Source organism: Magnolia sinica, chromosome 7 (genome assembly GCF_029962835.1).
Source record: "Magnolia sinica isolate HGM2019 chromosome 7, MsV1, whole genome shotgun sequence".
NCBI classification, from domain to species: Eukaryota; Viridiplantae; Streptophyta; class Magnoliopsida; order Magnoliales; family Magnoliaceae; genus Magnolia; species Magnolia sinica.
Window position 1 is genome coordinate 29,438,543 of NC_080579.1, and position 12,356 is coordinate 29,450,898.

The 12,356-nt window shown below is 40.6% G+C and overlaps 1 protein-coding gene across 4 annotated transcripts in view; it reads right to left on the bottom strand.

Moving 5' to 3' along the window:
• LOC131251259 (rho GTPase-activating protein 7) overlaps nucleotides 1-12,356 on the bottom strand; it is a 107,704-nt gene that overhangs the window by 47,685 nt on the left and 47,663 nt on the right. For all 4 annotated transcript variants that reach the window (XM_058251875.1, XM_058251874.1, XM_058251877.1 and 1 more), the window contains exon 11: nucleotides 6,626-6,713. In XM_058251875.1, the coding sequence (XP_058107858.1) occupies nucleotides 6,626-6,713 (88 nt within the window). The remainder of the gene's footprint in view (nucleotides 1-6,625; nucleotides 6,714-12,356) is intronic.

The following is a 12,356-nucleotide window of genomic DNA, read 5'->3' on the forward strand; positions in this document are numbered from 1 at the left end:
GGGAGCACCCACACCTAACCAACTTTAGAATAACAATGAGCGATTGTGATATTCCTCTCCAGCAGTAGCAAGGCTAATCCTTGAGCACATAATCACCAAGATAATCTTTCCAAAAACAGATGCAGCTTCCATTACCCACAGCAAAAGAAACCCCTTCCTTGAATTTGGGAGAAATCGAGATAATAGCTTTCCACCAACATGTGTTTATGATGCTTAGATCAGTCCACTTAGACATGTGTTCATGACGCTTTAATCAGTCCACTTGGATGTGTGGTAGTGATGCTTAAGATCAACCCACTATAACATGTGTTTACGATGCTTCATTCAGCCCACTAGAACAAGTGTTTATGATGATAAAACCAATCCACTTGGACATGTGTTTATGAAGCTTAAACCGGTCCACGTGGATATGTAGTAATGATGCTAAGAGCAGCCCACTAGAACATGTGTTTATGATGCTCAAATCAGTCCACTTGGACATGTATTCACGATGCTTGAATCGGTCCACTTGGATGTGTAGCAATGATGCAAAGATCAGCCTACTACAACATGTGTTTACGATACTTAATTCAGCCTACTAGAACATGTGTTTACGATACTTAATTCAGCCTACTAGAACATGTGTTTACGATGCATAATTTATCTTACTAGAACATGTGTTTATGATGCTTAAACCAGTCCACTTAGATGTGTGGTAATGATGCTAAGATAAGCCCACTAGAACATTTGTTTATGATGCTTAAATCAGTCCACTTGGACATGTGTTCATGATGCTTGAATCAGTCCACTTGGATGTGCGGTAATGATGCAAAGATCAGCCCACTAGAACATGTGTTTATGATGCTTAAACCAGTCCACTTAGATGTGTGTTTATGATGCTTAAACCAATCCACTTAGATGTGTGGTAACAATGCGAAGATCAGTCAACTAGAACATGTGTTTATGATGCTTAAATCAATCCACTTGGACATATATTTACAATGCTTAAATCAGTCCACCTGGATGTGTGGTAATGATGCTAGGAACGGTCCTTTAGAACATGTGTTTATGATGCTTAAATCAGTCCACTTGGACATATTTATGATGCTTTCGGTACACCGGAATGTATGGTAATGATGCTAAGATCAGTCCACTAGAACATGTGCTTATGATGCTTAAACCAGTACACTTGGACATGTGTTTAAGATACTTAAACCAGTCCACTTGGATGTGTGGTAAAGATGCTAAGATCAACCCACTAGAACATGTGTTTATGATGTTTACATCAATCCACTTGGACATGTGTTAATGATGCTTAAATCAGTCCACTTGAATGTGTGGTAATGATGCTAAGATCGATCCACTACAGTGTGTTTATGACACTTAAATCAATCCACTAGGACATGTTTATGATACTTAAATTAGTCCACTTGGATGTGTGGCAATGATGCTAAGATAAGTCCACTAAAACCTGAGTTTATGATGCTTAAACCAGTCCACTAGAACATGTGTTTATGATGCTTAAACCAGTCCACTAGAATGTGTGTGAATGATGCTTGACTTAATTCACTTGAACATGTGTAAATGATGCTTGACTTGGTTCACTTGAGCATGGGTGCATGGTGCCTATGTTGGTCCACTTGACCATTTGTTAGTAGTGTACAAACCAGCCCACTCAACCTTGTGTGGTGGTGACTAAAACAGTCCAGCATTTGAATGTGATGTGTGTGCAAGATAGACTAACGTTCAAGTGTATTAGTGTGGCAAGGTAGACCCATGAGGTGCACACTATGTGTGTACAAGTTAGACTCTAGCTCAAGTGTACAAGTGCAACAAACTAGACAATGGTGTATGCGTAAGTATATGCAAATTAGACCGCTTATTGAATGTACAATCCTATGTAGACTGGCCCTTTACTAAAGTAGCAAGTCATGTGTAAACCTACCATTTAATAACTTGTTAAATTGAAAGAACTTTCTCTCGAATCATGCATAAGAACTCATGCATGTGCACCATGAAATGGTAGGAAACAGTGAACTCATGTGGATAGTTAGAACCTTGAGATAATTTGGATTTGTGAGCTGAATGGTTAGAACCTTAGAATGGTTCGGAATGGTGAACTCATGTACCCCAGACATGTGGATGGTTAGAACTACAAGCATATTTTAGGAACATCAGAAAATTTGAGAGGGACAATTGAATCCCAGGGTTGAAAATCCCTAAAGCTAAATCGAAGGGACCATCAAAGAGTCCCATGAGTGAGAGGCCCTAAACCCCACTTGGTACTAATTGGGACCTCCACTACCTGGTTGGGTGGGGTGAGCACACGTTAAAAGAGGTTCCCACTGCCGATGTCAAATGGAGAAGAGGTGTAACAAGCCCATAGCATATGTTGCAATAAAAGGGGTTCCCTATCGTCAGGCCAGGTTGAGCAAATTGGGCATGCAACAGGTTCCCATTGTCAAGGTCGGATAGTGGTTAGTAGAATTTTGGCCAGATGATGTAAAATGGCCCCGGTTGATCAATGAAGTTAATTGTACTGAGATGGGTAGGCTATTGTATTGACAAGCATCGAATTCATCATTATCTCACATGCATAGTTTTATACACATTTCCCAAATCAACATGTTAGTCGTGATTAACTATGGTAAGATGTGATTAATTATCTCACATGTAAAGAGGTGTATTCGCTAGGCTTATTAAGCTCACCCAAGTTGTTTTTTTCTTTTTTTTAGGGAAAGTTAGCCCACATCAATAACTTTGGCATGGACCTGAGGATATTTTGCTTAGTTTATTTCTTGGAAGCATTTATTATTATATTTGTAGTGGGAACATGTATTGTTTTACAAGCTCGAATGGTTATCAATTGAGGTTAATGCTGGTGACTACTTAGTTGAATGTTGTAATATTTGAATGATTAGTTGTGTGCCTAGTACTTAACAAAGAAAAAAAAAATATTCCTCCCAAGTCATGCCTTCGAGCTTGGTGTCGGGGTCACATGTGTATCCGAGTGCCGGATTTGGCGCGTGACACGTCAATTGGTCCATATCAGCAATCCGGCCAGTTTAATGGCCCAGAATATTAATCAGGCTTGTAATCAAAATCATTGGAAGCACCTTATGAGGCCTAATAGATGTATTCTGATGGAATGACCTTCGATTGACCCACTTCAGTGGCCTAATTGCATCGTCTGATTAGTTGTGTATTGTCCCAGATGTATCATATAATCAACCAATTCCTCTTCCTACCAACACATGATAGTTCAAGTGATGCAGGACATGAAAATTAAATATGATATGCGAGATTTCAGACTTAAGATCGCGTTAGTTCAAAAACAATTACACAAATTTCATATCCCACATGAAAGTCTAAACATTCGATTAAGGGGAATCTATGCGGGTCTAGGCTACACAAGATAGGGCTAAATCAATAAAAATTATGAACCAAACGATACTCAAAGATAAGAACTAATCATCCACACATACATAGTAATCAGTCTCTAATCCAAGAGATTCAGAAATTCCAATTCGGGGAACCCTAGGGTAAGAAAAGGGGCATAAAATTGGAGATTTGAGTAATTTAGGGTTAGGTTTAGGGATTTTGGGTGAAAGAGGAGTGAAAAATAAGAGAGAGACGAACCAGAAAAGTACCGCACGCGTGGACAACAACAATGGCCCAGACGCACGTGTGTGTGATCCCGGCCGCATGTGTGTGGGGCCCACTATTCAGAAAAAGGCCACCTTGGCCTTAATCGGCTAGGGATGGACTCCAAAACCCCCAAATCTCAGCTTAATCTGATGTACGGTTTGTGCGTGGTGCTCTGCCAAAGTTTCAGCCCTCCTGTAGGGCTAGATTCTAAAATTCTGATATAAGGAGGAGAATTGCTGCAATAGATGATTGATTCGAAGTGTAGATGATATGGTGAGATGAGAAGAAGGGATGGTAGAAGATGGGTAGTAGAGATGGCGATAGATGGGGGCAAACCAGGATAAATTGGCTCGTACCACGGTAGTTAACCCTTCGATAAAGGGAGGGCTTCGCACCCAATTAGGCTTCACGACTCAGAAAGTAGGAAAACGCAGAATTTTTATTAATCTTCAATGAATCAAAAGAACTACAAGGGGTGCCTATTTATAGAAAAACTCTAGACCCCAAAACTCGCGCCATGTGCACAACCTATTACTTAGCGATGAAGTAAACTAAAATAAAAACCAAACAAAGAAATGTAAAGTGTTCATGATGTTCTAAATAATAACAATAAGCAAAACCTAAAATATAAAATCAATCCAATTAGTGGGTTACAATCATGAGATCCTATGGTGGGCTTTTCTTGATTGTCAAGCCCACTCTTTTGAATCAAAACTTCATCTCCTAACTAGGAGGCCCTCCCTAGACGTTGTCATCGATCCAGTTCGACGGTGGGGTCCTCCTTCATCTGGCGTACGTGCGAAGGGGGCAGCGTGCGTGCGCGTGTGCGTGTGATGTCCCCATCATCAAGCCAAGGTAATCTAAAACAATTTCTTAACAGCCATTATGTAATGGTATCAATGTAACAGTTACATGTTACAGGGTCGTAATGGCTGTTACAGAAAATAACCCGTGACAGTCTGTTACAAGGCCAAAATAGATTTTTCCATAAATAAATAAACACATATACACACACACAAACACAAACACAGATGCACACGCACAAATATATTCGCAACGATAGCTACGAGGGCCGTTAATGTAACGGCTGTGGCCATAAACACACATCCGTAACAGTGGTTACAAGGGTCATTAATATAATGGCAATGGCTGTTACAGACACCATTACCATTATTGAATACCTTAGTTCAAGCCCATTTTAGGGTAGGAAATGCCCATCTGTTCCAAGTTGTCTAGGATAAGAATCTTGTTAGCCACCGCACTCGAGGAGAACACTTCAACATTTATTTATTTATTTTGAAAGATAGAACAATTCAACATGAGGGCAAGAATCCCCAAACCTTTGCACATGGAAAACTATCGTGGAAGCAAAGTAATGCGAAACTCTTTAGCAGAAAATTCTCCCAAGCCATGTAATAGTCAACGTTCCCCATTCCTTAGAAGGTGGACATCTCAAGAATCGTTAGGATTCCAAATCCTCAAACTCTAATAAGTCGCTCCTGAAAGACACTCTACAACTATCCATCCCTAGGAATTTCATAATATTTTTTTACAAGGATGTTCCTTCTCCAAAATAGAGAAAAGATGAGGGAAGCATCTGCTAGCTCAGCATCACCCACCTAATGAATCTCCCAAAACCGAAATTTTTTTGCCTACACGGAACTCAAAACTCACCCCATTGGCAAAGACTTCACGACTCCCCAGGAATTTCATAATATTTTTTTTACAAGGATGTTCCTTTTCCAAGACAGAGGAAAGATGAGGTAAGCATCTGCTAGCTCAGCATCACCCACCCAATGAATCTCCCAAAACCGAAATTTTTTTGCCTACACAGAACTCAAAACTCACCCCATTGGCAAAGACTTCAGGACTCCTCTTGACTTATCACTGAACTTCGATAGGGCCTGCCAAATGAGAGAACCCTCCATCTAATAACAACAGCAAGAATCCAAACCCTTTGGATTCCAATATCTGTTTATTATCTGTTGTAATAACTTTTCTCCAACGGGCTTGGCATTCGAATCTTGAACCACCGCCACCAGTTCATAAGAAAGGCCCAACTATTCACTTTTATTCTTCCTCACCCAAATCCCCTCTGCCTTTGACTTTTGAACCTCATCCCAAATTATGAAATTGAATTTGAAACCAACACTCTTCCCACAACCCTTTGGATCTTTTCAATCCTCTCCACAACTTTTGCAAGAATCTAAAAGGTTGAAAGATAATAAGTGGGTAAATTGATTGAAGCAATTTTTGTAAGAGTCATGCACGCACCCAGCAAGACGTGAGATATTTTCCAAGCAGCTAGCTTCTTGAACATCTCCACCATGTCCTAAGTTGACACCAGCCATGGGTTTGCACCAAGGAGAAGCCCTAAATATTTCATGGGCTGGGCAGCAACATCATGTCCCATGCATGCAGCAAGAAACTACATCTAAGATGCCTCCGATACCACCCCGGCCGGTATGCTCTTGCTGAAATTAATCCGCAAGCCCAACACCCCTTTGAAAAATCAAAGGATTTCCCTGAAACCATCAATTTCATCTCTACAAGAATCACAAGAGTACCATATCATTGGCGAAATGAAGATGTGCTATCACGACATTCCGTGATCCAACAGTGAAGTACCTGATGAGCTCAACATCTGTTGCTTTTAGACTCAGCTCATTCAAACCTTCTGCAACCATGGAAAAGGAGGTTTTCCCCTACTTCATGTAATTTTCTTCTTTCAGCAAAATTGACTATCAAAACAACGTACATTAGAAGTATTGCAAGGAAATCAATAATTTATTGATTTTCAAGATTAGTTTCAAAAGAAACTTTGTAATGCTACAAAAACTAGGAGTGCATACAATAAAATTCGATGCAATGGGCAGGAATAAAATATAAAGGGTCTCAAAGATTAATCCATATTTAACAATAACCTAATCACATGACTTCATGTAAAGATTCACAGATATACCATAGAAGCAAGAATTTCATGAATGAAAAGAGTAACCTCTGTAATAAACGCCGATTTGGCTCAGGAAAAGTCTCAGATATTGCAGAACGCATCGCATTAACTCGGGCTTCCTTTCTTTCAATTCCTAGAAGATAACACAAACACAATAAAAATGAAAAAAATAAAATAAATCTCTACTCGAAAAAAAAAAAAATGCAAACATGAAACAAAGAAACAAAAATGTTCAGTGATTTTTTTAAGATCAGATAGAAAATCTAAATATTAAAACCAAGGTCACAAATAAAGTTTACGCACCTGTTTGTGAACCAGTAAAAGAAAATATTGTAGAATTCATGGAAATGGAAATGCTTTACATGGAAATGCGTGGAAATAAAAACTGTTCAACAAAGTCTTCCACAAAATAGTCCTCTTAGCTCCCCTTTTAGGAGGGATGATCATTCACGCAATGGTTGGAAAAATAAACGAACCATATTTATTATCATAACTTCTAATCAGTGATTTGGACCATCCCCAAAGAGAGCCACCATGAGATAGGAACATACTAATCATCCGATCGATGGATAGGAAAATGGATGGTCTACATTATTTATGATAATAAAGAAGGCCCAATGAACGATCTGGATCACCTATCATATGGGGCCCATATTTGATTGCCCATCCCTCCCAAAAAAATTCTGTTAATTGATCCTTACCATCTAGTCAATGGCTAGGAATGGGGATAGCCCATATTTATTATAATAGAGAAGGTGCGACCAATGTTCTAGACCATCAATCATGTGGGGCCCACCTTTTATTGATTGTCCCTCCTAAAAAGTCACTTTGGTCAAATGATCTTAAGCATCCGACAGATTTCCAGGATAATGAATAGTCCATATTGCTTATAATAGAGAAGGTCCAATCCATCCATGATGTGGGGCCGACCTTTGACTCCTTGTTACTCCCAAAATTTAATTTTGATTGGACAATCCTAACCATTTGATTAGTAGCTAGGGTAATGAACAGACCATGTTGATTATAGTAGAGAAGATTTAGTCATTTGTTTCGATCATTTGTGATGCAGGCCCCACCACTGATCGCCTCGTATAAGATGAGATGATAGTTTTTTTTTTTTTTTTTTTTTTTTTTTTTTTTTTTTTTTTTTTTCCATGAAAATCGAATTTCCTGTTGGTTGAGTAGGGAAAACTATTATTTTCCCATGGAAAATTACAGTTCCTCACCATTTTTAGAAATATGTTGTGCTCATAAACAGTGTAAATGCAGTCTTCAATAGAAAATTGTTTTCCACAAAATGGTTTCGTAGTTCCCAAACTGACCCTATAAGAAACTGAGATCAAAAAATAGGGAAGAAAGAAAATGTAAAGAAAAGAAAGTCAAAATGATTTTTGTCATTTTAGTTTTCATTGCCTCCAAACTCTTTTCTTTTCTTTTATTATTATTTTTTCTTTTCTTTTTTTTCTTTTTTTGCTTCAAATACCTAACTAAGAAAACGATATGGACTATCTCTCAATCTTCCAAGGGGAGAAGAAGCATCAAGATAGAGGCAAAGATAAAGATAGAGAAAAGAAGCGAGAAGAAGGAAGCAAGGAGATTAGGTACAAAGGTAAGGAGATACAGAGACACCAGGACGATGCCAAGGAGCTGAATCGAGGCAAATCCCGAGCTAAGGAGAAGGCGCGGGAGAAGTCCCGATCGAAAAGTCATGCAATGAAGGTCTAATTCTCTAGATATTCTTGTAGCTCACAGGAGAAGACTAAAAGACGCTCTCATGTTGGCCCTTCTAACTCCACATCTTCATCATATTCATTTGAGAGCCATCTACCACCTGCTCAAAGGCATCGCCTTAACAAGTCCCCGAGGGCAAGATCACCTCCCATGTCAAGGGGAAGGTTTGTGGCAATGTTCAACTCTCATGTCGAAGGCAAGATCACCACTCGTCTCACCCCAGGGATATCCATAAAGACATTCTCAGCAGAGCTCCTACCTCGCACCTGGCCAAGGAGTCTAACGAGCAAGGATAGACTAGTGTTTTCAATAGCACTATAGCGTAGTGTGTAGCATACGCTATGTAGCATAGCATAGCGAAAACGCTACGTAGCATACGCTATGTAGCATAGCATAGCGAAAACGCTACGTAGCATACGCAAGTAGCGTAATTCCCTAGTAGTGTAAGCTACAGGGTATGTAGCGTACGCTACAGTGCATGTAGCATACGTTACATGTATTGTAGCGTGGTGTGTAGCTTGGATAGCGTAAGCTACCTGAAATCTCTTCTTTTTTTTTTGTGTTTTTCTATTTTAATTTAACACCTATTTTAAAATGGTGGACTTATACCTATGACACATGGCACTAAATTAAACTAATCCAGACCATCCAAATTGTGGTCCATATCGCAGATAAAGCACTTAGATGAATCTGGACCATCCCAATTATGGTCTATATCATGAATTTGTGATGTTTCAATAAATAATTTTTTTTAAGTCACACTTAGAGATGTCTAAAGGCAAAGAGAGAGAGAGAGAGAGATAGAGAGAGAGAGATTTTACATGGAAATAAGTGGTTGATGATCTAGATGGATAGTCAAGAACTCGTTGAAATTATCTATTTTGTAAATTTTATCATATTTTCTATTATTTTAATTAAAAATATTAAGGATTGTGTAGCTTATGCTACATGATAGACTACCATATACCAAAGGCGACCCCCAGCTCCACCTATAAAGGTATCCTAGCATCGCCTCCCAATCTACCTGACTCTTTTCATCTCCAACTTTCCGATTAAGTGGGACTCTTATGCCTTCAACTGGGTTTTCTACAAGGCAAGGGTAGTTAAGGATACCGTCAACCCAAAGAAGAAGGCTCCTCGGACAGTCGAGGTTGGCTTTCGTTCAAATGGAGACCTATGAAGCATCCAAGGCTCATTCCTACACTTCGATTACAACAGCATCAAGATCTTGCGGCAAATGGCCAAATATGTCCCTAACTCTGCCACAAAAGAGAAAAGTCGGGAACTCACCAACCAATGGTCGTTCTTTTAAGGATGTTATTGTAGAGTTCTCTTCCTCCAACCTTCCACCTCCACAACACATCATGTGGTCACAACCGGTCAGATGATGTCTATTGCTTGGTTCACGATGGAAAAAATTGTGGTTGCCTTTGTCTAGAGCCTTGCAATTAAAAGTCGAGTGGGTGCCTCTATGATGGGCATTAAATCTCAATTGAAGCTTTAAATGCAAGCTCAACAAAGGAGATTATGGTCTTGAGCCCCTGAGTGATGACGAGCTTCTTCTTAATCTTAAGACGGGCATTTCCATCGACCGTATCATCACTACTGTCTATGGGAGCTCTACATTTCAATGGCCCAATGGTATCCCTGCGCCGGTGGGCAAACAACTCCATCTTCGGCTCAAACGCCTTGTCGTTCACTTTCAGAGGAATTCCAGTGGAGCTTTGGTGTCGGGAGTTCTTGATGGCCATCAACACCATTATCGATGAAGTTTTGGTGTTCAATCCTATGATGTAAAGTGTAAGAGAACTCCAAGTGGCTCGCATTCAGATCAGGAAGAAAAGGCTTTTCCTCATTAGGGTTGTCAATGGGTTGGGCTAGCCCGACAGGCTTTCGGGCATGGCCGGCCTGGCCAGGCTGGAGTATCAAGCCCAAGGGCCGAGTTCAGGCCTAAAATCCAAGTCTATTTCTCAGTCGGGTTGGGCTTGGACTTACCTATCTAAAAGCCCGTTAACCTGAATCAACCCAATAACAATTTTAAAATTCAAAATTTAAAACAAAATCTCTCTCTCTCTCTCTCTCTCTCTCTCTCTCTCTCTACTAAAATCGAAAGAGGAGAGGTGGAGGAGCTAAAGCCAGAGGGATTGAGTTGAAGCAGATCCAAAACAAAATCAATCCCGAGGTAGAACTGAAGTAAATCCAAAACAAAATCAATCAATGGGTGAGTATAAATGCATTTTAGCTCCAAAAAAAAAAAAAAAACATTTCTTCCTCGCTTTGTGTTTGTTTGATGGTTTTGATTTAGATCTTGATGGTGAAATTGAGGAGAAAATCATGGGGACAAGAGTTGAAATCTCAAAGTTATTTTTGTTTTTCAATTTTGTATCAAATCTCACAAGAGCTCTCTCTCTCTCTCTCTCTCTCTCTCTCTCTCTCTCTCTCTCTCTCTCTCTCTCTGTGTAGCCAGGCTTGAGCTCAGACCGAGTTTGGACATGCAGGTCGGGCTTGGACATAGCTTGGCCCAGCCTGTTAACACCCCTATTCCCCATCCCCTCCTCGATTCCATACTAGAAGGGGGACGACCGTCTCCAGATCACGATCTAGCAAGAGGTGATGAAGGTGGGTGTTCATGAGGGTCCCTGATTTTCCAATAGGTGGAGCACTTTGGCAATCAATAGTGATGACATATTCCCCCTGCCCCAAAAAAATAAATAAATAAATAAAATTCAGTCTACCTAGCCCAACCTCAGGCCAACCCTAGCCCCTTTCTCAATCCACCTAGCCCACCCCACGGCCCTCCTAAGCCTTTTGCCAACCCATCTAGGCCCTCTCCTAGCCTAACTTTGAGTGCCTTAGGTAGGGTCCATGAACATAATCATCTCTCCACAACCCAACTACATGGAGTGCCCTTCACTCATCCTTGTCAAACGGCCATGGCATCGTGGATTGCCCCCATCTTGGTGCTAATGTCCCTACCATCCCTTTCCCTCAAGCCATGTGCCTCCATAAAGACTCCCTCACATCAATGCGTTGAGGCTCTTGCTAAGACACCTTGCTTGTTTCATTAGCCTCTATCTCAATGACGACAGCGCTCTTAATGACAACTATGATGGTGCTAGCCTCGTCCACTCTGCCTAGACGTGTGGCTGCTCCTTGCAATTGCAGTCCCTCGAGGCGCACTCTTCAAGCCTAATCTGGAAATTCTTTGACGTTAGACCACTCCGATTCGTCGCCCCATTCTCTAGTTAATGATATCCTCTCCAAATGTACAAACCCTCTTTGGATTAAAGCGGCCTTTATCAAGTTTGGGAAATCAGTGAGGGTGTCTTTCATAATCATAACGACAACTACATCGCCATATTTTAGCTTATAAAGGTGAGAGGTGCCATGATGGCTCAGGAGATATAAAATAAATAATAATAATAAACCACAAATCTCCTAAAGGTTGGAGAGAGAGACCGTCTAGAATCTTCCATCAACTATGAAGCGGGTTCCAACTCTAGAAGTGTGAAGAAGGGAAGAAGAGGGAAGTTGGTTCCTCAATGAAGATCCTTTTCTTGGAATGCTCATGACCCTAGGAGTGGGCATAAAAGAGCTCTCGTCAAGGATTATTTGTTGTTGTTTCAAAGCCCAAATCATCACTCTATAAGGGTTCAAGGTTTAGTGGGTCAATCGTTTGTTGATGGCCTCCATCTGGACTCCTCTCATAATAAGTGGGTCTCCTTAGATGCTTTAGGTGCTGATGGGAAATCTTGGTGGCCTAGGACTTCAGGTCTTGGGTCGAAGAAGATTTTCTCAGTGGAGACTTCTTTGTTTCGATGGTCTTTAAATGCCCTTCATCTGGCTTCAAATGGATCTTTACGGCGGCCTATGGTACCTATGTAGTTGCTATTTAGCATCTGCTTTAGGAAGACCTCAATGCGATTAGGAAAACCAGTGTTTCAAATAGCGCCCGTAGCGTAGCGGTAGCGTACGCTACGTAGCGTAGCGTGGCCGTAGCGCTACGTAGCGTCCCAAATAGCGTAAATCCCCTGTAGCGTACGCT